Source organism: Falco punctatus, assembly GCF_963210335.1.
Source record: "Falco punctatus genome assembly, chromosome: Z".
Classification (NCBI taxonomy): domain Eukaryota; kingdom Metazoa; phylum Chordata; class Aves; order Falconiformes; family Falconidae; genus Falco; species Falco punctatus.
Window position 1 is genome coordinate 67,540,931 of NC_137586.1, and position 27,391 is coordinate 67,568,321.

The window sequence follows — 27,391 nt, forward strand, 5'->3', positions numbered from 1 at the left end:
TTTTAATGAAGGTAGATGCTGCTGCTTGCTATACGAGGCAAAATCGCTCTCATCAGTGTCATTCCCTTGAGCCTAATTGTCACATCTGGCGTGCAGCCCACAGCAGCTGGGCAGTGAGTAAGCAGTACTGAATCTAATTAAAATGGTAGTAAAGCATGTATATCAGAGGGCACCCATGCATTCCTGTTACAGTCAGGTAGAATTTTTTTATATGCACAAAAGATGAGAAAGAGTGTGCTTCGTGGACATAATTCAGGGTCAACAGGGATGCCAGACAGTTGAGGGCTTCCCTTGGCCGCTGCCTCCCTCCCCTCAAAAGCATTCAGGAGCAACCCCTTCATATCGCATGATCGAAAGGAGTACAGGTAGGTCATTACCCCCATGCATTCGTGCACCAGCCTCTCTGGCTTAAGGGCCAGCTACCTAGAGTGCTAGAGTGCTTTTTTGGCCACATGAAATGAATGGCCAGCTGTAGAGACAACAGGAGCAGGACAGGAGAGGAAAGACAAATGGTAGCTGCACCATCAGTCACAAAAAGATGTTGGGAGGTTGGTAGTGGTGATGGGCACAGAGCTGGCATTAAGTCTCTGTGGCCACCTGCACCACCATTCAGGTGACTGAGCAGCAATTGTTAGAGAAAGGACAACATGAGCAAAAAAGCTGGCTGTCCTGGGCACGGTCCTGCCACATGCCAATTCAGTTGTAATGTCTGGCACTCCATGCTGTGTCTTGCTGATAGCTACTTGTGTCTCCTCTCCCTTGAGCTCCCCGAGCACCCGCTGAGCTTCTGTTCACTCACACCTGTCTGATCCCCTTGGCACCACTCAGCCCGGGCATTTTGCATGATCACTTCTGCTGCCAGGTGCAGCCCGTGGGGTGGCTGATCAGCAGCGAGCCCACCACCCAGACAGGCATAGACAAAGGATGCTCTCCTGAACAGCTCTGCTGTGCCGGCCTAACTTTCCTTGTTTTCTGGAAACTGCTGCCTGCAGGTTGTATTCCTCTCTTTTTGTTGTTGCATTATTCCTAATTCCTTCCTCTGACTTGCACAGAACTCTTGTCTTTCACTTTCTAGGAACTGTGAATTTAAGGGGGTAAATAGCAGTAACAGCGTCTTCCGCTCAGAGATTTCCAGAGGCTTAGTCAAAGGAGATGAAGGATGCTTGCCAGCATCGCATGGTAAATCTGTACCATAGCAGGGAACAGCAGTAAGGTCAGCCGACTGGTTTGTGCGCTCTGCCTTCAGCGTGGCAAAGCATCTGCTGTGAAGATCAATACATGCTTTTTTTATGTATGGGTGGATAAATCTTGCTCTGTAAGTCTCTTTTGACGAGACACTGAAGTAGGACTTGGGTTTCTGATTCACTTGCATGCCTTTAAAGCTCTTACCACAGGAGGATCTCAGATCTTTTTGTTACCTCTGTTATGCAACTCGTCAGTTTCTTCCCTGCTTTTTTACGGTCCTTTTGTTTTTCCCAGGGTAAGGCATGCTGAACGTGGTGAGAAGGGCTATTTGCTTAGTATTTCCAGGATCAGTTCACAGAGGCAGCTACTTTTCTGGTCGTGCATTTTTCCATATGCAGTAGTTCAAATTCATCTGGATCCAGTTTTTAGTTTCCTCACTGTGGTTAAATGCTGTTCCTCTTACTAGACTTACTGTCTTTTGGAGGGGTAAGTTATTTCTACATTTGTAGAAACAAAAGATTTTGTTTCGGGCAGTCCATGGTTTTTATGGCCGTTAGGTTTTGTGGTCTTGCCTCATGCATAACACAGACCATTGAATTTTGTCTGGTAAATTCTCACATTAAGTTTAGTAATTTGTGGATCGAAGTGCAGCTGTCGTGTATGAACACAACCCATCATGTTATAAAGAAGGTTTGTAATAAATGAATACAACAAGATCTGTCCATTACTGAGCAGGCTTACCGTGCCATGGGAAAATTCTGATATGGTTACATACATTGATTTTACTTGGAGTTACACTGAGATTGGCTGAATGTGCAGTGAGGCCAAAGCAACAGGGTGGGAGGTTTTCTAACATGGAAGAGCATCCCTTTCAGTAGTTACTTATAGATGTGTCTACTCAGTCATTGCTTTTACTGTTGAATTTTCAAGATCAAATCTGGCCTTACATTTTTATGGCATTTACTAGGAAGTTAGCTCTTCCACTGAGGATTTTTCATGTGATTTGTATAACCTTCCTGGAACTTACAAGCTATAGATACAATAAGCTGGTTAATAGGTTATTATGGCAGCAGCCATGTAATCATTCTTTAATGAAGCAGCTATTCTATATGCATTTCCACCTAGACTGTTGTTCATGAAATGCTAAAAAAAACAGACAGCAAAAAGCAGAGCTCATCATGGTGGCTTCTTGTTGGCTCAGATAGCCATGGACAGCTATAGTGGAGGGCACTTGGCATAGAAAAATCAGACTTTTTTCCTCTATTTGGAATTACTTTCTCAGCTTCAGAAACTCTTTCATGACAGCAGCGTGATTTTTACAAAATTAAATGCCTCTTTGTCAAGCATTTATGTGTGTGTGGGGCTATATGTATGTGTATATGAATATATGTATTTGTGTGGATATGTATATATAGGCTTTGAGTGAGTAAATATAATAGTAACAACAAATATTTTGCAGTAGTATCCATATGCCCCACTTATCCAATGTTCACCTTTGGGCTGCAGTGTTGAACAGAAAAAATTATTCCGTCTAGGAAGGCAAAACTTTGATTTCTATGTATGGTAAAATATCATATGGTTTATTTATACTTAATCATAATATGACAAAAAGGAAGGAACACAGAAGTAACCAGAACAAATTATCTTATATAGGTATTTGAAAGAGAATCAACTTCAGAAAGAAGAAGCAGAGCACCAAAGCATCTTGCATAAAGCTGTATTTGCATTGGGTTTAGACATGCAAGAAGCAGCAGATTAGTTAGGTGGTTTCTGAAGCCTGGAAGAAATCAGATCTATTCCACCAGCTCAATGGCTCCAAGTCATTGCATTAGACAAATAGATTATAAACCATGCTCTTAAACGTTTGCAGGATTGTATTTTATTAGCAAGTGTAATAAAAGAACACCACCAAAACTCACTCTTCTCTCTGGTGGCAACACTAGCTTCCTTCTACAGGAGCGGTAATCATTTTTTGAACATGGAGAACTGGAGTTCCCAGAGCCAGTTCTCTCTCAACCTGTATGACTTAATGCAGGCCAGATTGAACTGAAGATCTCTCCATTGATGTTTGCAAAACTTTTATTTGGAAACAGTGCCTATACTTGCCCGGCATCACTGTCTAGCTACTCATGCTTCATCAGACACTGCCTTCACAAGCACTTTTGATTGGAAGTAGTTTCAGCACAGTTGCAAGTGAGAACATTTGCATCACTCCCAGGAGCCCAAGAAGAGCCGAGTATTTGCTGAAAAGGAAATTTGTACTAAAAATGTGACCTTCTTGAATCAGCACTTTTCTGAAATCGCACTGAAACAGTATAGCATTTTCCACTGTTGTAAGAACAGCAAAAGTAACATTATGTTTGTATAATTACCTCCTAGTAAAAAGCTGCCTTTGGATGCAACTTGAGTCCTTCTCGATGTTGCTTTATTGGCACAGGCATTGATACAGATATGTAGTCCCCTTGAATCATTGACAGATCAAAGCGGACATTTTGCATATACTTTGTATGAATTCAAACAACTATGTTAGTACTAAAGCAACAGAGAATTATGCTTTTTTTTTCTCTCTTCTCCCTCTTTTCTTCCCCAGAAGCAACCCCTAAGAACGAGAGAATTTCATATAGTTAAAAACTTACTAATCTAGTCTTTGTTAGAAGGCAGTGTATCAGTTCATTTGTCGGCTAATTCTCTTCAGGTGAAAGAAAAAAAGATATGGCCCGATAACATACATAAAATGACAAAGTAAATGTGCTGGGCATTATTCATTTTCCTGGAAGCTGTCTCCCGTGGAGGGGCAGTACACATCTGCATGAGGAGTAGGGAACGATGGTGCAGAATCACCCATCAGAAAAGTGTTTCAAGGTCTAAAATGGGGTGGCATCGATATGTCTGCAGTACCATAATGTACTCATAGCACACCGCCTTGTTAAACAGTGGATGATGTGCTGATAGGGAGTAACAGAAAGCAGCTATTCTTACGCTCCAGAGTCTCCTTGTGAGCCAAGTGGTTTGAATTGTCAGCCTGCCTACTGATACTGTGGATGAATACAGTTTAAGTAGAAGAACTGAATTGCTTGTTAAGTTCTTCCTGTTAAACTGTTGCTCCTCATAATATGTTTCAGAAAGACTTCTGCATCGGACTGTAACAAGAAGGGAAGAATTTCAATCTACTTGTGCGTTAAGATAAGGCACTTTGTTTTGTCACACTGCAGTGCACTTAGAGGGGCAAAATTTTTAAAGTGGCAAAATTATGTTTTAAAAAATTGCATAGAGAGAAAGGAATTAACCCCTTTAATGTGTATATCTCACTTTTAATTCAAACCTGTTAAGGGAAACTGTATTTCCAAGTATTATGTTAATTTCTTCCTGCTTATTTCTAGTTTGGGCATTTCTAAGGTCCCCAAATGATGTTTTTTCACTGGGCATAGAAACAAACAGAAAGAAACAGTTCCTGCCCCAGAGAGCTAACAGTGAAGAGGAAATGTAAGAGCTGATTAAAGAGACAAATGGAGGAAACAGGTAAAGAAAGTATCTGCAGGCTGTCAGTAATCGTACACAGCTATCAGCCTAACCAGTGCTAGATGGAAATGCTTCTCTTGGGGCTTCTGTATACTGTCTTCTAGTATGCATTGTTACATAAGGTATAATAGACAGACAGTGTATGCATTGTGTTGCATTTATTCTTGCTGTTATTATCCTTTGCCATCCGTCTGACACTTTGTTCAGATAAGGTGTCAGTCATTGCCTGACATTAGATTTTATCTCGTCTCAGTCTAACTCTGTCTCTCAGTTATTTTGTTAATAGAAATAGAGAATCAGCCAAATTTCCAATTTGTGTGTTTGAGTAATAATAGGCAAATACAGAATATAATAAATCATTAGACCTTATGGACTGTATCACCTTGCAACAGAGTCCCTATTCCAATCCAGTTATAGGAGCTGAAATTTTATTTGAAAGCAAATATCTGATAAAGCAAATTAATTATTGTGACATTTTTCAGTTGGGTAAAAGATGAAGAATCAGCTGTGTCTGTGAAATTACAAATGAAAATGGAACACTCGAGATTTGTTAATGCTTTTTTTGGCATCGAGAAAGGAGACATAGGTATCTAATATTAAATGGTGTTGCAGAAGGGCAAGTTAGCACTTTGTTTGCCAAATTAAGTTTCAAAGACTATGTAGGTTATGAAGTTTGACTTTCTGCCCGTAAATCTTGAATGACTGACAGACTACTGTAAAACAGCTTTGTTCAAAAGGAACAGGCATCAAAGGTTTGAAACTCTGGAAGGGATGAAAAGAAAACCCCACTTTTACACTGATTTCCCCTGCAGATCAATGTCTCTGTGAAATTTGCCTGGGAATTATGAGCTATTTACTGTATTATGTGCTGTTTTCTTTCACTGTATCCAAAGGCCCCTGTGGTTCCTTTTATCTTCAAGATTTAGGGATATTTTTGTACATGAAATGTGAATGAGTGAATACGTCAGTGGAACACAGGGAAAAAAATGCTGGGTTTAGACAGTTCTGTTCTCCCTTATTTTATTGAATGTTGGAGTATTGGGTTTATGGCACCTAAATTTAAGGGTACATATTTTTATGGTAGAGCCCAATGACATGTTCTGCACGCTCTGTCAAGCTCTCTCAGTGTTTCTTCTCTTGATTCACAACTCTGCAGGGCATGAATCAGTCTCATAGTATAACACTTAATCTCTTTTTAACCAGAATAATCTAGTGTGGGTTGGTGTTTTTTGGTTTGTTTTTTTTTTATTTATGGTGTGTGTCATCATGTCATCATCTAATTATGTAAACCAAAAAAGGGGGAAACAAAATATTTCCTGGAAAACTCTGTCAGCTGTCAATCAGTACAGGAGATGAAGTTTCTTTATTGCATATAAGCAGCTGATGCAGAAGAGTCTTTGCAACTTGCAGATACTTAAGTTTATCTCCAAGCAAGTGGTGGCACTACTGGGGTCATGGGCTGAAGGGAAGCTGGCCTGGTAGCGCAGTTTTTGCTTAGAAACATGACATACCTCCTCAGGTGCAATGAGAGGCTTGAGGAGAAGGAAAGCTCCCTCTGCTTTCATTGACTTTTTTTAGCTTTCTGTATGCAGTGTTTGGAACTGAATTGACAGAAGGCGCTTCAGCTCTTCTTTGTCTTCCACAGGGTGAAGTGAAGAAGTGAAGCCTCCCAGGTGAACTACTATGAGGTCAGAAGCCTTGCTGCTATATTTCACACTGCTACACTTTGCTGGGGCTGGTTTCCCAGAAGATTCTGAGCCAATCAGTATTTCGCATGGCAACTGTAAGTATAAGAGGCCAGAGGCCTTCATTTGACTAATACTGAGCAGGGGACTTCAAGTCAGCAGTGTTTTGTTGCAGTTGCAATGAATTAAGTATTTTTTCTTGATGTCTCCCAGGTCAGCCAATTTACGTTCTCAGATACCAATACAGGAATACAACTTTTTCACATTGACTTATGACTGCTGGTTGGTAAACTGCTTGATCTTCCAAAACCATAGCCTTTCTCCTCAGACAGAGACACTTCAGTAGCATAATCAAACCAAATACCTTACTCTGTCCAGCAGCAAAGGGGGGAAGACTTTTCCCTCTCCTTGCCCGTAATGAAAGTGGCCCTCACCTGACTTGCAAAAATGTAGTTCTGGATGATCAGTGAAGCATCTCAGAGTATCAAGCATAGCACACTAATGTAACTGAACTCTGAAAACATAATCTGTTGATCTAATATAAATAATTGAATTTCTTTAAGCTCTGATGGATTCTGCTTTAGCATTAGGCATTCTTTGCTAAGCTGGAAGCGTGCTAAAAAACAAATCAAAACACAGAATCTTTTGTAACAGAATGGCTTTTCTTTCTTACCAGCATTAAGTGGCAAACTCCAAAATCTAGGGTAGCACAGACAGCTGCAAATCAGTATTGAGATTTGCTGGCTGAACAGGTGGAGAGCTTTCTGCGCATTTCGCCGTGCAAGTCAGGCTTAGCATAACTAATTCTTTCACATTTACCTCAGCTCAATTACGATTAGTGCAAAGGAAAGTTTTCCAAAGTCCCAAAGGTTCAGATGTTTAAAAGGAAGTCTTTAGTGCCTGGGTCTCTAAAAGCATGCTAAGGAGTAGCATGTCAGCAATGAGTAGGCTTATGTTTAAGCCTGCTTTGGTCCAGGAATTTGATTTTAAAGTGAATCTCTTGATTGTCCTTGCTCACTGTGATTTGGGGTCTCCTTGGCACCCATAAACTTGTCTGCCTTGGGTAACACCAAGCTGAAGAACCGACTTCAGGGGCACACTGGACGTGCTCCAAATGCTAATAGGCATCTGAGGTACAGTAAGAGGACAGAACTGCACTGACACAAACCTTGCTGAAGCATGTCTGGTGTGACCACTGGGTCTTTAGCATCAACATTTTCACCTTCCAGAAGAGCTAATCATCCTTGCCAATGCAGATATAGGCAATCTTGATCCTTTTGGAGAACATGGGATAACTTTTTCCTCTGCGGCATGGCATGCTGAAATGCATGTGAATGTACAGGCCCCTAGCTAATGCTAGATCCATGAGTTACAGAGGAAATGATACCAGACAGAGAACAGCCTGATGGTAAACTTGGCATTTTGCATGTAGGACTTGGTCAGAAGGATTACATTGCTGAAAGTAAATCCTGCCTGGGCTGTTTTAATTTGTTTCTTCAAAAGTTCTCAGCGTCTGGTTTGCAGGGAAGTTCCTGTTCCTATGCAGTTTTATCACCAGGCTTTCTGACACATGGCATTTTCAGGTGCTTTGCTGAAGCCATGCTATGAATCAGTCCTTTGACCACGCTTAACAGGGAAAATACTTTTGGAGAACAATAGCTGAAAACACAAAAGCAGTACATGAGTTTCTGAAGAAACAGACTCTCTCAAACAGCTCCAGGTTTCTGGGAAAGCTTATTGATGGGGAAGAGGGTCAGGCATAGCTAGATGCTAGGCAGCTCCATATAACATGCACATGCAGCAGGTCTGCATTGATGATGGTTTTGTCAGAGGTATCTCCTCCTCCTGTCTTCTAACTCTAACTTTGTTTACTTAACTAGCTCCCCAGTTTGTGCATCTGTATGTCATGACCACATATACATATGAAGTCTAAGAACAGGGTGGCCCTTGGTCAGAAGTGTTCACTGTCATTATAGTTTGTACACACAGGTCATCTGAAGAGCAGCAGCACACCCTGTGTATACTGAGGTCTCACAAAAAAAAAAAAAAAAAAAAAAGGAATAGAATGAATAAGTGCTTTTCCTGACTGATAGAGCTGGGGGGGAAAGCTGACTTGTTGATAGCATAAGCTCAGTACAGGGCTTCCAGTCAGTATTGTTGTCCAGTTGCCAGAAGAACTGGAGTAACAGACTGGTTGCCAAAATAATACGCAGTGATTCCATTTTATAAGATGCAAATGGTGGTTTCCCACCACTTCTCAGAAATCCCCACAGCTGTTCTACGACTGTAGTCCAGTCCTGTAGGAGACCCAGCGAGCTGGCAGTTTGAACCAAGGAGAGCCAAGTCTTTTGCTTTAACCAGTAGTCTAGCCATTGTGGTGATTGATGGGCCACTGTGAAACAGCTTTGTCCTGCTAGACACACTTTGGCAGCCAGGAGCGGGCATTTAAGCTCTGCAAGCAGTGGAAGAAAAACTGTGAGAAAGTGCTGTGTACCTGTGTGCCAAGAGCTCCAGAACAGCTTTACTCTTGAAAAAAACTCACAGTTTTTGTCTTCTGTATCGGTGATGGCTTTCTGCTTTGCAGCTGCAAAGACTGTAACCTTGAAGAACCTTCCAGCGCTCTGTGCTCATGCCTTCCAACCCCTAGGCTGTGCTGCTGGGGCAGAACAGAAACCACAGATTTTGGCCATAGCTGGGCCCCAGGATGCTCCATGTTAATTAACACCGTTTCTGTGTTTCTCTGTTTGTGATTCTCTTCTGACCCTGCCTTTTTTTCCCTTCGCACAGATACAAGACAGTATCCGGTGTTTGTGGGTCACAAACCAGGGCGGAACACTACGCAGAGGCACCGGCTGGATATCCAGCTGGTCATGGTCATGAACAGGACCCTCTACGTTGCTGCTAGGTCAGTAGTTCCCTACTTTGCCACTCTTCCTTTGCTTCTTTCAGAGAAGGGAGGAGAAGGCAAGGAATATTCTGAGTTGCTTTCTGCTGGACACATTATATTTAAGTTTTTCTCACACGTAGAGAGAGCTTTGCAGCCTGTTAGTAATATTGGAAGCCTTGTTGGTTGATAACTAAGGTTCAGTTTTGCAAGGTGCTGAGCCAGTCCTTTCAGGACTGTACACCTCTGCCTCCCTTTGAAGTCCAGCAACAGGCAAGTTGCCAGAGAAATTGTTTAGTCCCACGGAGGAAGGAGTCCGTCCTCATCCTGTATTTTGTTTGTACACAACATTTACAACATATTTTAGGGAATGATTCTTCTGGTGCACAAATGCATGTTCAGATAGGAGTTATTAAACTGTAACATTGCTGATTTAGGCATGTTTTTAGTATCTTAAGACAAAAACCAGGCAAATGTTTCCTGCTGTTCTTTTGATGTACTCAGCAAGGTTAAGTGAATTTGGTGTCTGGATGTTTTTTTGGAAAGCTATACTGTGCAAATACAAGCATATGCTTTCTTATAAAAATTGCATATAGAGCCACCCATTCAGTTTGCATAGCTCAGCATGGCACCATCAGCTTCAGTGGAGCTACACCAATTCATACAGCTGCCAACCTGGCACAGATCAGACATTAACACTTCCTCTCCCTGCCTGTTGTTAGCAAAGGAGATTGATGATCATAGACTGGGGATTGGCTGATGGGTGCAGGTTGAATGCAGGAAAGGTCCATGTTAGCAAGGGTGGGTAGTCCAGTTTAGGAGCTCTTGGACCCGGATCCTGTTTGGGACCTGCCCGCAAGTTGCCTCTCTGGTAGCAGCTTGTTTCCTACCTGTTCTCTGATCCTCCTCCATCGAGGAAATATGCACCCTTCTGTGTGTGCCACAGAGAGCCAAGCTGTTGGTGCAGATGGGAGAGGTGGTGAGTGGGATGGCCAGGAGGTGAAAGGAACAGCTGCTGAGCAGGCAGCCTCTTAGCACCAGCCCTGTCCTCAAAGCCCTTTGTGGCCTCCAGAGCTGCCTGGCTTTCTTCTCAAACAGCCACTCCCTGTCTTCTGAGTGGTCGGACGCGTCCTGTGGTGGAGATCTGCCTGTCGATTTCCACTCAGCACCAAGTAATTAGTTGGTGACTCTGGGAGAGTCACTGCGTGCTGCTTTTACATAGTCATGTCACTGGCTGCTAGAAGGCCACATTCTACCTGTTCCTCTACACAGGCATTGCAGCTGTACCAGCCAAGTGCAGCTTCTTTGGGCTTCTCGTATATGCCAGTTTGTACGAGGTCTGGGTGGCAGGGCTGTAGGTTCTCACTCATGCCAAGCCCTTGCATCATGTCTGGGCAAAGAGCATGCGTCCTTCCATGGGAGCCACGGTTGCACTGGTCATCGGGCACAAAGAGCAGGCATCCCCGCAGCAAGGCCTCCCTGTGCTTTGCCTGAGCTCGGGGATTAGTATTTTTGCTGCATTTAGTGTGATAATGAATAGGGTGGGGGAGCAGACTAAAGGGGTTTGAAAAGTAGTGGCAGGATTTCCTCCTTTTCATGGCTGAATTCCCTTTGCTTTCCTTATTTGTTTTCCTTTTAAATTAGGAAATCATTTGCAGTGAGAAGGTGGTAAATCCGCTTTGCGGATTTTTGCTCTGCTGTATTCATAGTTTGTTCCCAGACTGAGATTGACGCAATTAGACTGTCACAGTGCCCAAGCAACTGGCATTACAGCAGGAAAAGCCAGTGAAACATTTTGGGATATGAAGCCACTGTGAGCACAAATTGTATAAAGAATGCTGATATTTGTAGGATAGTATGTGTGCTGGTGTGTGAATATGCATTCTTACATATTATGTGGCTATATATTTGTATGGAACAGTTTACTACAATGAGAGTGCTTATATACTCCTAGGGTCTTGTGACCTGCAAAAAGAATAAAGACCTGGCCTGTTTTGTACTTACACAAGCACAAAAAAATCTTCTTAAACTCTCTGACATATTCTTTCCCCCCCTACACATGTTACTGAGTAAAACCCCTGCTGGGCTAAGAAGTCCATGTGATATAAGTTAAAATTCAAAGGTAATTTTTATCTTTAAGTAATGAACTTCAGAAAATGAGTCATCCTTTGATAACTAGTGTGAATGAAAGTTTGTAATTGCAATACCACATCTCCTTGAGAAGTAGTAGTAAATCTAGAGACTGAAGCAAATGTGTACACAATCAAAGGTGTTTCTCAAAGAGTTTTGTAGCAAGATTCATTCAAAACTGTAGCTAACATATATTCCTTGGCTATCATATCAGATGTTGCTTTCATGATGTTTTTTTTTAGACATTGAAATATAGTGAAGCTAAGTTTTTGTGCCCAGCTATCGGAAGAACTATCAAAACAAATGATTAAACATTGAGAGTTTTTGGTTTGGGGTTTTTTTGTTTGTTTGCTTGTTTTAGAAAATCCAGTGTTTACTGTGCAGGAGAGGACTAACTCAGATCTGAGAGCCGCTAACACTTTATTTCTGAGTGTCTGGCACAGAACGAAATTTCAGTCGGTCAGTTGCTTATTTTGTCAAAGGGGATACGTGACTCCTGTATTAGCTATTACCAAATAAAATTTTGTGTCACTTCAGAAAGGCTTTATTTCATGTTATCAGGCAGAGATATCCAGCCAAGATAAATTAGAATAACTCAGCCAAAGCCCATGAAGCCATTCTGTCCAAGTATCTGGTTTGCAGTCTGCAAAGGATCAGCTCTGTTTTCTTTTTTCTCGTGGGAAGGGTATTCCCTGGCTGTCTCTCTCACACTCACTCACACCCGCGCACACACCCCCTTTTCTAAGTTTGCCATGTCTCCTCCTCCCATTGTCTTGTGCAGTGGCAGCTTTTGCTCACATTATCTGCCACCCCTCATGTGTATGTACAAAACAGGTTATTGAGCCCAGGAAGCATGGGGATGGCTCCCTCCTCATTTGCAGTTACACATTTCCAGACGATGGGCTGAGTGGCCAAGGGTCATGCACAGCCAGTGGCATTATTTAAATTCCCTTCCTCCACAAGATTATGCCATGGCAACAAAACTCAGTTCTGCTGACTGGAGGTGGGAAAAACGGAAGCTCTAGGATTAAGTCAATTTGTGTTAGAATAACTTAATTAGCAGCAAGCTGTACACATACCACAGCTAGTAGATAGTAGGAGTTGAGCAGCAGTGGGAAAAGGAGGGCAAGGACAATCCCACATTGTCTGTGGTTAGAGAGCCCTCCCCTGAATATGACAGCTCTTTCACTCTCTGCTGACACATCAGCAACTATGTTTCATGTACAGCATGAGAAAATTATATGTAATTTGCCTGATACTAACCCTCTTTCAGATGATCCCATAACCTAGCATCCGAGTTTTCTTTGGACTGTTTCTTGAACCAGAAAGGGAGTCCTCTGAAGGCTTTTTTATTGAAAGGAACTAAGTAACTCAAGACCCATTCTAAGTACCACCACTGTATTTTCTAATTACCTTGTTTAAAAAGAAAAAAATCATAACCCCTGAAAAGCAAGACTGATGATTAAAATCAAGAGTTGTGCAGGAAGAAGGTTTTTAGAGCTCCAGCCACGCCTAGTTTGCAGTTCAAGAGATTTTGTTTCTACTTTATATAGCAGGAGTGACAGCAACGAAGTGTGATGTACATAAAACGGAAACCGTGCAGTAACCTATGAAGCTGATATGATGCTAATAGGTAATTTTAGTCCAGCACCAACCCTGACCACTGCTCTGCCAGTTCAGTCAAGCAAATAATAAGCTGAAGCATTAAACCAGTCTTGGAAATAAATGACAGCTCTGATTTTACAGACTCTGAGAAGAAAACCCACAACTCCTCTGTTTAGTATCTTGCAAAGCAAACAGCCTCAAGCGCTGTAGCAGACAGTAGATTTTGAAAAGCCAGTTCCCCACAACAATGCTGCCTCTTTCATCCATGTGAGAGAAGGGTTGCTTATTCTTCTTATAGCAGTATGTTGAGTTTGCTTTATTTAAGAGACTAGCACTGTTTTCCCAAAACCCAATAAAATGAAGCTAACCTTCCTTGGATTTCTAAAATGGAAACAATCTATATCCTACTTTTAGCAGACCCCTCCAATGGTGTGCATCATGCTTCAGCTTCACAGCTTCCTGCATTTTGAAAAAAAACAATTGTTATTTCAAGGAAAAATTAGGTGCTCAGAGCCAATTTGATGTGGCGGTTAATATAGCATTGTGGGTTGGTGGGGTTTTTTTTTTCCAAGTTTTAGGTTCCATACAAAAATATCCTTGTTCTCATCTTGCAGAGCGGAGAATGTTTAAAATTATCTCTTTACCTGAGTAGCTGTGTCTATTTCCTCTTTCCACGGAGGGATTGGCAGCTAGTTGTAGAGAGTGACAGGTTCTCAGGAAAACAGGAAAGTAAGAGCAAGCAAGAAATGTGAACTTTTTTCAGAAGAGTATTTTGCAGTTTAGTTTGGCCACCAGTGTGTGAAGAGAAGAATGATTTCTGGGAATAGTTTTGTGGCTGTCAGCCTTTTGCCTACCACATTGTCAATCAAATTACCACAGCTGAGGTTAGACACATCATTTAAAAAAAAAAAAGAAACAGCATTAACCTCTTTTTAACCCAGAATGACTAAATGTGGCACGGTGGCTGCTAGCCCAGGAATCTGGCAAAGGCTGCCTAAGAGCTATTGCAGCTGATTTCAGGATGCGCAAAAACATCTGCATGCTAGATCGTGGCATCTGCTGTAGGACCTATAGAGCTCATTATATGAGACTAATCTCCTTTCCAAAATCTCATTTGTTCAAATAATTGCTTTTGGGAAAGAATCTTGCTTTGAAGTTTTGTAGCATTTTTCTTTTTTTCTTAATGGGAAAGAAAACAGTTTATATATGAAAGTGCATCTCTGGGAGAAGCAGACAATGCTGTAAGTAATGTTCCCTGGTAAGACCTGTGATCTTTTTTTTTTGAATGGATTATGGATTATCTTGTGATAGATAGCTCTCTTCATGGAAAATGAACTGACTACTCCATTTGACTTTGCGTTCATTTGCCTTTATTTACAGGGACCATATTTATACTGTTGATATGGACACATCACATACAGAAGAAATTTATTTTAGCAAAGTAAGTAGCTTTTATCATCATCCAGATATCAAGGACACTAGAACAAGCTTCAAATAAATAGGAAGATGACATTGTTTCAGACAACTTGCCAGTGCTGCTGTAAAAACTGTAATAAGCAAGTAAGATGGCATTGCTAATCATATTGGGGGAAAGCTAGAATAGCAATCATGTCCTCTGTGAATTTCTGATAAGTGATTTAGCTGGGCTGATAAGCAATCTGTACTGAAATACAGTGAGGTCTCTGATGGAACATCTGTCAAACATCTATTAATTTATATTCAGCAGTTTTCTGTAACAGCTATACTATCTCAATTAAGTGTACTGAAACTTTCATCATAAAAAGCAAATGCTATCTACATATATTCATGCCCACAAATTTTATTGACTCATGCAAGTACTCACTAAATAAAATCTTATTATAACATCACTTTGTAGATGTATGCACATTATCTCCATGGGAAGTTACGTTCAAACTAAGAAAAGATCTGTCTACATTATCGTATTGTATATAAACATAAACATACTAGAAATAATCCCCCTTCAGCTCCTTTGCATTGCATTCACATTGTGTGATACATGCCAAACACAGCCTTTGTCCAGCAGAAGATACATGAATTTGGACATCGGAGGAATACCACTGTGGGAGGGGAGGGTGTTTCATTATAACTATGAATAATGCTGAAGATGAGCTTTTGCCCAGTTACTGATCAAAGAGTGAGAGCACAGGCTTGTGGTTACTCTTTCAGCTTGGAGCCCTTCATGAATACACAGTGCCTCCGTTTACTGATGGGAAACACTGTCAGGACTATCGTGGCAATAGTGTTACAATCATAGTACAGTATCTGTTACTGTCTTAGTCCATATGTTTTTAAATGGAGTTTTATTAATCAGCCTACCACATTATACTATTCCTGAAACTCACCGCAAAAAAATCCAGGCTGGGATTTACCTTTAAATGTTCTGGAGGAAGAGTGTTAACAGATAAAGTCAGCAGTGTCTTGACAGGTGAACTGTAGTGGTAAGAATTACCTGAATTTGATTTATTTGCTAATCTAAAATGTCATCTTCCAGATTTAGAATCCCGTTAGGATTTATAGTCCGTAAATGTTTCTTCTGATTTGCAGAAAAAGATCAAATTAAAAGAAGAGAGTATCTAGTACTTTTAAGAAAAGTGCACATATTATTGGAAGTTGGCATATTGCTGAATTCTGTTGGTTTAGGCTTTAAAAAGCAGGGATAGGTTTCTAGTCTAATGAATAGATGGCAACACAAAATTAAGCGAATGCTCCACATCACAGATCTTTCCTTGTTGTGGTGAATTAATCATGGAGAAAGGGTACAGAAAGCTTTCAATAAATATATATTCAACAGCTAGTTTGCCCTAAGGGATTTCTACTTCTGAAATCAAATGCAACAACCTCTAGGCTCTAATTGATTTCTTTCTTGATTCTTGCAGAAATTGACATGGAAATCTAGACAAGCTGATGTAGACACGTGCAGAATGAAGGGAAAACATAAGGTAGGCGATTTTCATTTCTTCAGCATCTGCCACTTTAGTTTAGTTGCTTCGCTATTATCCCAGGCTGCTGTCTGTGATGTGAAATGGATCATGCCATTCACTTCTTGCCAGTAATTGCTTTTTCCATCAACTTACTGAAAGCTTTAATTTGCAAAAATAGTTTACTTTTAATGTGATAAAACGTTACGACAGGAACCACAGCAATATTCTGAAATACTTAAAAGCATTGAGGATTTTGGACATAATTCTTAGTGTACTGATTTTGCTTACCATTGCCTCAGAAATGCTGCTGTCCATTCTCCTGCAGGAATTTAGTGGTAAGTTTGTATAAAGCATTAGAAAGCATGAATGTGTACAGTTATAGAAGGACTGTTTCTTACACCAATTTTATCCTGCTGTAACCTAGGACTAGCATAAGTGGTATCAGAATTAGATGCGGACTCTTTGATTCTTTACACCTCTTTCACCTTCTAATTACAGATGCTTTATGCCAATACATTGCATGGTGATGCTACTGTCTTACAGCAACACAGATGAGATCAGCTCTTTCACTCTTGAGGAAAGCAACAGCTTTCAAACAAAAGTCACCTATGTGAACAATAGCAAAATCTGAGCTATAATATGAATATCGTATCTTTAGTTCTTTGTAGCCATTTTTAAACCACTGGCATATAAATCAATTGTGTCTGCTCATTGTCAGTTAAACATAGTTGAAATAAAGCCCAGAATATCACAGTGGCTACCAGCCAATTTCATTTTAGACCTGACAATGAAATATTGTGGCATAAAAATAAAACCAGATACCTAAAATGCAGTAGTTGAAACACTTTTTATTATTTTTCTTCAGGATGAATGTCATAATTTTATTAAGGTTCTTCTAAAAAGAAATGAGGATACACTGTTTATCTGTGGAACAAATGCATTCAACCCTTCTTGCAGGAACTACAAGGTATGTGATCTGTTTGTGGGATTTCATTTATGCCTTGTCTTTCTGTTGGATTTATTGTATTGGATTGTATGGATTATATAAACTGATGCTGCAGGTTACCTCTGGGGTAGCATGTTTTAAATGTCTCTGTTGTACTGGTCTCAATCCCAAAGCCAGTTCTCAAGATGCTTGAGGGCTTAGCACAGCAAAACCTGAGAAGATTAGTGTTGGGGACCCAGCAGATAGGGAACCTGTGGAGATCCTATGGCAGTGTGTGCTGTAGAAGTGATTGACAGCAGATTTCCACAGGGAAAGGTACAGCAAGAAGGTAATGTCCTCCTCACTAGTTGAGGATCTGCAAAGCCAGAACATTATCTAGAACAGTGTAGAAAACTGTGCTGGTCTGTGGATACTCAACATTAATTCCTTGACCCCAATTTCTTCCTTTGACGTAACGTGTCCCCATCATCTGCATTTTAATGGGGCCCATTTATTAAACTATTTCCCATTTTCTTAGGATTGCACTAGTATAATCTGATATAACCCCCAACAGTGGATGTCTCTGGGGTGGCTTTGAATTGAATTTACTTAGGCCCTTGATATCCAGGCTCTGCTTTTCCAGGCACTGCTGTGTCCCGCAGGTCATTTCTCATTCTTCTTCAGGAAAAAGAAAATTGAAAAATTCAGCTTTGCTAGTGCTGCTTCTGATAAAGTCACAGCACAATTCTCATTCATTTTATTGGGTAGAGAATTATTGTAAAAAACAAAGTCAAGGCCTTAACATCCAGGAAAACTCCTTCCTTTGTGGTATTTGCTGTGACTGCTGCTCTTCCTTGCTTTTTCTGCAATGCTGCTTTACCTTGCGTAGCCACTGTGATGGCTGTAGTCTGGGAAACGCACAGGAGAGAAGTTCAGGGTAGTCTTCAGTCTGTGGACGAAGAATCAAATTTGAATAAAAATACAAACCTGCGTCATGATAACTGTGTGGTACAGGTAGCTTCTCTGTTAACAGCCGTTTCTTCTTTTCTTCCTTTCCTTGCATCCTGCTCCTAGCATGCAATGAAGCTTCTCGGTCTCAGCACTGTATCTAGTCTTCCAGCACATTTTGTCATTTTTCAGTTCTCAATGCCATTAATGCAGCTAACAAATCTCAGCCAACCCCCTTTCTAGAAAGCTGTCTTTTAATACAAATACAGATTTCATTGGCATCTTGATGCAAGGGATATAAAAGACTCTCCTTACCCTTGCTGCAGGTGCTTCATTCCCTGTGATGCATGGCCTCTGCAGACTGCCTCACCTGTTGCTGAGCTGTGGGGGCTGGCTAGTAGTGCCTCGGGGAGTCAGCAGAAGGTCTCTCCCAACACCTGTGTGGGCTTTTCCTCCACGTATTTCTGCATTATTTAGAAAGAGCACTAAAGATGTGCCAAACGGAAAACAGGGTTGTCCCTCCACCCTGCCAGTGGAAATGTGGATGAGCCTGGGGTGTGGGGCTCAGTGCAGGGAAAGTTGCTCAGGACTGTAACTCGTTTCCTCTTGCTATCACATGAAATCCTTTTCAGCCCCTGAGTAAACACAACTAATTCCCTTCAGAGTAGATTTTGACAGGAAGGATACATGACAGAAAACAAACAGGGACAAATTGTCCACTGGAGGACTTGGGTGCTGTAACATACAAGCTAAAAGTTGGTTGGAGTAATAGATGATGCTGGGTGGGTTAGTTTTCATGCTCTGTGAATCTGTACTGTATGTAATTTACACAGTGTGAGCTGCTCAAGTTACTTGAATATGCTAGAAAGATTCTATGATTCCCAAACTACAGTAGTATAAGACTCTTAAAGAAGTAAGAGCTGTACCTTTCCCCCGTAGGTCACTAAACCCATTTGAACTTAGCATAAAGTTGATCTGTATATTTGTATCATTATCAGTGCCCAGGGTGAATTTATTTCCCAGGAGTTACACTTAAGCTTCAGATTTTACAATTCCAGCACAGATTAATTCTTGCCTGATGGTAAGAGGATTTCTCTGTGACACAGACCCAACTGATACAGTAAGACTTGAAGAGCATCCTTCTGAGTATGCAAATCAAGGAAGAGAGCATCACTGTTGAGACTAGAGCAGAAGGATCTCCGGACTTTGGGGAGAAAAATGCACACACAGATAATTGTCCTAGTGTTGTTTCTTCTGACTACTGTGGCTTGCAGTCTTTTTCTGTGTATAAGAGCGCTTCTGTTGGATCACTGTTGAGGATAAATTTTGAACCCTTGCCAGAACCACAGACCACATACCCTGCTACAGTTCAACAGGAAGCTTGTGTACAGATAAAATATAGACTGAAGACTTTTGTAAAATGTGTCAGGGTAAGAGTGATTAGCTCCAAAAGAGTGCCTGACTCACTGGACACACTTTCTTCGGACTGATTTTATTTAACACTATGGGTTTTATCAGGTTTTTAATTCATAGTCAGGAGCACAGTTAGAGACTGAGGACCTTCCTCCCTGCCTAGAAAAGAAGAAACACTGTCATAAACCTCATCTTGGATAAGAAGTTTTGTTTCTCTAGCTGAGGATCTCTTTTTCCAGATGGATACCCTGGAGTTCCTGGGAGATGAATTCAGTGGAATGGCCAGGTGCCCCTATGACGCAAAGCATGCCAACGTTGCATTGTTCGCAGGTAAAGTGGTGGAGATAAACTTTTTGCTTTCTGTCTTGCAGTCCAGGCTTGCCATAGCACTGTGTCTCTGGAGTCCAGAATGCAAAGGGAGTGGATAATGACTAAAAATAGGGAGCATAATGAAATCACTAGCACAGAAGTCTTCCCTTCTCTGGGATTAACTTCACTGCCATAAACATTGCCTGAAGCCTCAGTTTCCTGGTTCAATATTTCAGTATTTCCTGGATTCATGGTGATATGATGCCAGACCAGTGTAAGGCAGCATTTCTGGCTGCATGCAGCTTCTACAGAAGTGAAGTCAAGGCTTGTGTGAACTTTAATGAGGAGTGGGCAGGATATGCTCTTTAATAACTCTAAGCTTAAGTTAACCTTAGTAATAAAGGAAAGTAAGGGAACATGCTGTGATGTGCCCTTTTCTAGATCTAGAAGGAAAGGGAAGGTGATTTTATTTTAAAGCAGAAAACATCTCAATGTGGTGTTACCAGCTGTTGTAGATAAAGGAGAGAAGTGTGTTGATTAATAGTGTTTTATGCTGCATGCAGCAGAATACTGTGATTTCTATGACAATAGTTAAAAAAAGTGACTGCTTACTAATGGGGTCAATTTGGGCTGTTGATTGTGTGGTATTTTTGTACTTCTTTTCATGAATTCCTGATTTAATTGTTTCTTTACTGAACTTCTCTTAGTGTGAACCCTGCTGATCTTTTCTTAGATTTGGCTGTACAATAGGTGGTAAGAATAATACAGAAGTCACCCATGATAATGTCAGTCCTCCTCAGCAGGTGTGATGCTAGAAAGTAGAGCCTTGGTGCTCACATGGACACACTTTAGCTATTCATCTGAAGATATAAGAGTGTGCAGGTACTTCAGCCACTTGACAAAGTCTGTGGCCAAAGGGCTATACTGAGCACAAGTGTGTTTGAGGTGGCATCAGCTGCCTCACAAAGGAGAGGTTTTATAGCAGGTTGCAGTTTGGTTTTTAGTTCAGTATGACTTAACCCAAGCCAGAGAAGAGTTACTCCTTCAGATTTCTTCTCCCACAGCATCCCTCTGAAATTACTGTTTTGAAAACTGATGACTTGCTAGATCAGTGCACAGTCCCATTTACCTGGCTGGATTTTTTCCCTGCCATGTTCCTAAGGAGATTGTTTCTTGTTTCTTCTTTCCTTCCTCCCCAGAGGGAAAGCTGTATTCTGCCACAGTGACCGACTTCCTTGCAATAGATGCAGTCATATACCGGAGCCTTGGAGACAGCCCAACTCTGCGGACAGTTAAACATGACTCAAAGTGGTTGAAAGGTAGATAAACAAAATGACAAAAGCAGCATCTCTGATTAGAGTCTTGGATTACTGACAGACCTCTCTGTCATTTCATTTCGCCAATGCTTTCTGGCAGAAAGAAGGAACTGGATTGCATCACTTACTTATACAGATCTGTTTATTTCTTCCCCTCTCCTCCTGACCCCCAGTTACTGGACCTGACAGAAACTGTGAGCGTGGTAGATCAGGATATATACTCCAGCCAGCTTTCCAAGCTGAAATCCATCAGTTTACAGCTGTTGGATGTAAAGATTGGAACTTACAGAGTTCGGTGTGCTTGGGCTCTGTTTGAAAATATTCCTGCCCCAGGCCTGTGTTAGGTAACAGTGAAAGCCTCATTAAGTATAGAGGGTTTGTCTTGTAACATTAAGACTGAATGAAGAACAATGAAAATAAAATTCATCCTTCATTAAGAGGAATGAAAATAAAATTATGGGAATGTTGCATAAAGCCTTTCTTTTATGGTTCTTAGGGACTGTACAGCTGCCATTGAATTAGGCAATTTCTGTGCTCTAAATGCCCTCATTGTTAAGAACAGTGTAGTTTAGCTTCACGTAGGCGTTATGAGTAGTTACCATTTGGAGTGATTTTAACAGTGAGCAAAGCCATAGTTTGAAGTCTTTTTCTGCATGCAGAAATGTTTTGCCAGGTGTCAACTTTAGCTGTCCCATTTTACTTGCTGCTACAGACACGTGTGGGCAGAAACAGTTACATGGTTTGTTATTCCCTCCTCACACAGCCTGCATGCCATAAAGAGCACTGCTTGGACCACTCAGGCATGCCATTATATATAGTGTCTTTACTTTTCCTCGTACTCCACACAGGGCAGGTGTATTAGTGACAAACACTTAACTACCTTGCCATGATGTTGCACAGACTTGTCCCCAGCCATACTGTCCCGACAGTGATTCTTCTGCGGTGGTGATTTTGCTAGTTCTGGAAACTGAGCCAGTTTGCCTAATGTGGGCATTTTACCTTTGGATGTTTAGTGTAAATGTATTTGTCTTCTCTTTGCACGCTATATGCTGTACATGGTACCTAAATAGGATGTCTTTGGGTTTTTTTATAGAACCATACTTTGTGCAGGCAGTGGACTATGGCAATTACATTTACTTCTTCTTCCGGGAAATAGCAGTGGAGTACAACAGCATGGGAAAGGTAAGGGCAAAAACATTGCCTTGAATGACTTTGTCAGATTCAGGACAAGGAATACATACGCTATTCTTGGACCAATGCTGTTAGGAGTGACCTTGAAATAAGAACCATAAATCATGATGACAAGGTCATAATTTTGAGAAGATTCCTATCGCTCAAGCCAAAAGGTTGGTTGGAGTGAAACATTGCACTGTCTTGTAAGGAAACGAGGTTGTTTCTTACAGTGATGGTGTATGCTGGAATCGCTTTTTCAAATCGTAAAAAGAACAAGGCAAATGTAGTTAGTTCAGCATAGTAGCTAATTGTTAAAAATGGATCCCAAAGCAGGGAGATATTTTTCTTTAAGAAATCTAAATTGGAGTACTGTGTAAACAGGGGCAGGAATTCTGTGCTCTGCCATTCTGCAAAGAATAATTAAACACTTACTGCATTTTTGGTATTTTCACAATAGCTTTCTGCCTAAGCAGTCAGAAAAGCTGACCAGGGTCACAAAGGTGGAGGGCAGGAAGAAAAGCCTAGCAAGATTTGCATAGGTTTTAAAGTGCTGAAAACACAAGAGTCAGAGCAGGCAGTGTGGGTTGCAGGGATTGTGAATATAAAATGTGCTTTTGTTTGGGGAAATAGAAAGCTAAGCAGTCTGTATGGAAATGAGTTTTATATGGGTTGAGAACAGATCTCTTGAAGGATTTATGGCTGTATAGTAAATGCCACAGCCTTATCTTTTATAGTACACTGTTCCAAAGCTGCATTTTTCTCTGTTTCTTATTCGTCACAGGTTATGGAAACGTGGGATTAAATTAAGCACCTTGCTGTGTTATTCAAAATGTTTTAAAACCAGAATTCCAGCAAAGTCTTTAGTTCAAACAAACATTTCATTTTCTCCATTATTTTTGCTCTCCTTCTTCCAGGTAGTTTTCCCAAGGGTGGCTCAGGTGTGCAAAAATGACATGGGAGGATCTCAGAGAGTGCTGGAAAAACAGTGGACTTCCTTTCTCAAGGCTCGTTTGAACTGCTCAGTTCCTGGCGATTCACACTTCTACTTTAACATACTGCAGGCAGTTACAGATGTTATCCATTTCAATGGCCGGGATGTTATTTTAGCAACCTTCTCCACTCCATATAATAGGTATTAGGTGCAATAACCTTTTCCTTTATGATTTGCTTTTCACTGCAGGTTCTTTTTACTTTAAAGGTACAAGAATTGATTGCTCATACAATGTAATTATTATGTATCATGCGCTTACTGATAGTTTGTGTTTCATTTTAAGATACCCTGTTATTACTTGCTGCATTTTGTATCTGCTAATTTAGAGCAGCTTTCAGCCATTTACTATCTGGGCATGTTCCTTGGACATACTTTTCTTTACATGGGAATAATTTAGACTGGCCACTAAGAAGTTGTGCAGCATGTAACTTGCAGAATGCTATTCCAAAGAGAAAATGTGGTATTTTTTTTCTCACAGAGAAAGGACTGGGAGTGTCCTATTCACATCTAAATCCCCAAGAACCACGTTAGTACTCCTTCCCTTTATTTCATGCATCTATTGAGTCTTGCATTTTCTGCTGGGAGAGCCAAGATCCTGAGCTGTCCTGCTGGCTGGGGAGGAGGGTCCCCAGAACACCTGTCTTTCATTGTTTGTGTGGTTTTCTAAAAGCATTGGTTCATCTGAAAAGAATTTATTACAATTACACATTATAACATATTATTCCAGAAGTTATTAGAAGAATAACTGTATCTAATTAGTGAGATCTGCCAGAGAAGTTAAAAAAAAATAGTAGCATTCTAATTAAAAAATATATTGCTGTTTCACAGAGTAACGTTTGAGCTCAAAGGGGAACTTTATTGCTGAAATTCATCTGGTTTTGCTGTACACTTGCCACCTCTTGTCAAAGCCTGACCTCAGTGAGGTCATGCACAGAACTGACTTCAAGTAAGAGTAAGCCCAGCTGTGTAATGTGTAATCACTGCTTTTGACATCAAAACGATAGAAACTGCTATGGAATAATTATGCCACCAATAGGAAATACAGGCTTAAATTAAGATGATCTCTTTTTATGCAAACTGGTTTAATAAAAACAAGTAAACAAACAGATTCAGCATCAGAAAATAGGTTGTGTTTTGAGTTTATCTCAAAATGGAGATTGTCCTCTTGCTCCGCCAGTATTTTGTGTGGTGTACTTTTCCTTAAACCCTGCATTTTGACATCTAAGTACTTGGTGTTAAAATCAAGATACTATTTTATAAGCCTCATTTTTTGCCAGACATTGAAGATGACAGGAAGGCACATAGGCTTGGAGACACCCCGTTAACAGACCTGCTTCTGACGTGGATGCATCTCTCATTCCTCCTTCACTAAGGAAAAGCCACAACAAATATCTTTGATCTCTAGAACAAAGCTTCCCCTTAGAGTGAGGTGGAAGACATTCAGTATACCTGAGGTCACCCAGTGTAGGAGCTGCTGATGGGTTGTAATCCAGTGGTTGGGAGATGGCTTGGCTGTGACCCACAGTACTCTGTCCTTATGGCTTTATCACACTGTGGACCTGTGAATTGCCATCCTCAGAAGTGGAAGCTGTTGCAGTCTTCTCAACAGAGGGATCCCTCCATCACTGTGTTTTGAGCACAATTCTCAGCACTTCTAGTTCTGTATAGCACACCTCAAAATTTTAGGATTGTTTTCTCTTTAGGGCTTAATTCAGCAAAGTGCAAGATCTAGCTGGAGTGGATCCTGAGCTGTCTTTTAGGGTGCGGTCGTGTGTGTGGCCAAATACACCCTCGACCAATTCTTACATGCACATACATGTGACTGCCTCCATTTAAAACTCTGTCTGTTTATTACCACTTTAATATAAAGCTTTGAATTTTCCTTCCATATAAAAACACAGTCTGTGGAGGTCAAAGTTAAGACTAATACTGTCTCCTTACTTGTTGCAATTCAGTAATAAGCATTTTGAAACATTTTAATATTCAAACAGTTATTTTTGTATCAGTTTATTTACTTTTTTGAGTTTAGTTTTATTCTCTGTAACAGTATTACAGTTCCTACATTTTTTCTTTGGTGTATAATAACCTACTAGCTAAAAGCAGGACTGAAAACCTCAGCCAGCTGGGTTCATGATATTTACCTGATAAAATCAAGCAGTAAAAGTCAAACACAAATACAGTAGTTCATGTTTAAAAAAAATGAAAAGTTGACAAATGAATAATTCATGCTTCCAAGTGACTGACCATGGGAAACCTGTAAGCCTTTTAGCAAGTGTATAGGTAAGGCTATAATTACGTTTAAACAATGCTGTCATGCGGTTGCATGCAAGTAATCAAGATGTTGAAATTTACAACTTTATGAACTAAAAATAAAATTGAATTTCCTTCTATAAGCTCATTACACCTCATTGAGTTAAGCAAATTCCTTAGCATAGTTAACTCCTTTCAGTTGGGAAAACTTGGTGGAGATCAGGCTGTGGGAGGATCAAGTAATAACATGTAAATGCTAAGTCAATGGCACATTGCAGCTTGCTCCCAATTTGATCAACACCAACTTCTGAACTGTCTGCAGTTTATTTCTGAAGCATGACAGGGACTGTAATAATTAATACTGAGAGATGTTGTGGTTTACAAGAACTTACGTTTCCAAATAATGGGCTCTGAATGAAACTGACTGTTACTCCTCATGCTTTGCCAGTGGTACCCAGAGTTTCCAAGATTCTTTCCCTTCTTCAAGATTATTGCAAGTACTTTATGCTATAGAGGCTCTGAAACAAATTATACTGGCAGGAGCTGTCTGCTGATTGGTATATTTCAGGCTTTTCCATGGGGCTGGCTTTTCCTGTCAATACTCAGAGGTTACAGAGTTCAGGACTGAGTAGTCTGTGACAGGAAGACTTCTATACAGCATGCTTTTTACTCAAGATTTTATGCATAACTGCAGAATGAGTAACAATTTCTGGGAAATGTCACTTTGCAGCATCCCCGGCTCTGCAGTCTGTGCCTATGACATGCTTGACATCGCCAATGTATTTACTGGGAGATTCAAAGAACAAAAGTCTCCAGACTCCACATGGACACCAGTTCCTGATGAAAGAGTGCCCAAACCCAGGTACATTTCAAGTATAGTGATATTGTTCTGTTCCTGCATGCAGAACAGAGGGGTTTGATAATTTGAACAGCCTTGTGCAGGTACAGTTGAAGACAGGTGTTGTAACAGTAAAATAGAAATTGAGTTGCATTTGGATCTAAGGTATACAAGTGAGGATTTTTCCACTTAAACAAGAATTTTGTAACATAAATCAGGCCAGTGTCAGATCCACTTGTCCAGAATAATCTATCCCGTAAGAGTAGTGTGAATTGCACACCTGTTGCAAATTGGTTCAGTAACGGATATATCTCATTACAAAGCCGGTTCTGTGGTTTGCTCTTCTGCAGTTAACATGTGATTTATGTGCCACAGACAATGTAACATGGGGAGAAAAAACCAGCATTCCATCAAAATGGAGGTTTACCACATTCCACCTATGAGTTGTTTTCACTACTTCCGCTTCCCTCTGGTTTGCATGTGGCTTCTCTATTGCACTCTCTTTTGTATTTACAAGCACCCATTTCGTACAAGTTGCCATTGACAGCCACTTGTTAACTCATTTACACCAGTGGTGTTTTGCTCCGAGAATTTGATATGAGTGTAGATAAAGCAAATTCATTTGTCTTGGCCAAGCTCTACCACTTTAATGCACGTTTTACATTGTTTGTGGTATCTTACATAACTTCAAAGGAAAAAATGCATCTGAAGCTCTGTGGTGGCAACCAAGCTTCTGCCTAAATCCAAATTTGGCCCATCATGTTTTAGAATTGCCGAGTATAGTATTCCTGTGCTGTCTTTATTCTGAAGTTGTCACTCAAGAGAAGCCTGGAGCTGACTGGAAAAATCTGGTAAATTCTGTGTCTGTATTTGGCCTGCTACAAAATCCTGTTGCTGGATTTTCTTCTCCTTTTTGCAGTGTTTCAACAACTCACTGACATGGTGGGCTGCCTTGTAGTGCAAGGCTGCGCGAGGGCTCCAAGTTCATTAGTCTGGAACTTACTTGGAGAAAGAGTATTGGCCTGGCAGGACGAAAGGAGAAAGAGAAACCTTGTCTTTCAGTAGGAAGGAAGAAAGGAAAGTTGCATTATGAGTTTGTGGGATGAGCCAATAGCAGTCAAACAGTTATGATGAAGATGGGATAATACTGCTCCTTCTAAGCCAGCAGGCGATAACATGAAGTGAATTTGTGAACACTGTTTATGTAACATTTGCCCATCAATCTGCTTAATAGAAATAATCATTACTGCTAACTCATGTTGAAATGCATGAGAGGCA

General features: G+C 40.7%; 1 protein-coding gene across 7 annotated transcripts in view; it reads left to right on the forward strand.

Moving 5' to 3' along the window:
* SEMA6A (semaphorin 6A) overlaps positions 1 to 27,391 on the forward strand; it is a 113,839-nt gene that overhangs the window by 44,649 nt on the left and 41,799 nt on the right. For all 7 annotated transcript variants that reach the window (XM_080372076.1, XM_080372080.1, XM_080372079.1 and 4 more), the window contains exons 2-11: positions 6,350 to 6,487; positions 9,177 to 9,294; positions 14,389 to 14,449; positions 15,906 to 15,968; positions 16,816 to 16,917; positions 19,476 to 19,566; positions 20,745 to 20,864; positions 21,955 to 22,043; positions 22,949 to 23,166; positions 26,006 to 26,137. In XM_080372076.1, the coding sequence (XP_080228202.1) occupies positions 6,388 to 6,487; positions 9,177 to 9,294; positions 14,389 to 14,449; positions 15,906 to 15,968; positions 16,816 to 16,917; positions 19,476 to 19,566; positions 20,745 to 20,864; positions 21,955 to 22,043; positions 22,949 to 23,166; positions 26,006 to 26,137 (1,094 nt within the window). In that variant the 5' untranslated portion in view covers positions 6,350 to 6,387. The remainder of the gene's footprint in view (positions 1 to 6,349; positions 6,488 to 9,176; positions 9,295 to 14,388; positions 14,450 to 15,905; positions 15,969 to 16,815; positions 16,918 to 19,475; positions 19,567 to 20,744; positions 20,865 to 21,954; positions 22,044 to 22,948; positions 23,167 to 26,005; positions 26,138 to 27,391) is intronic.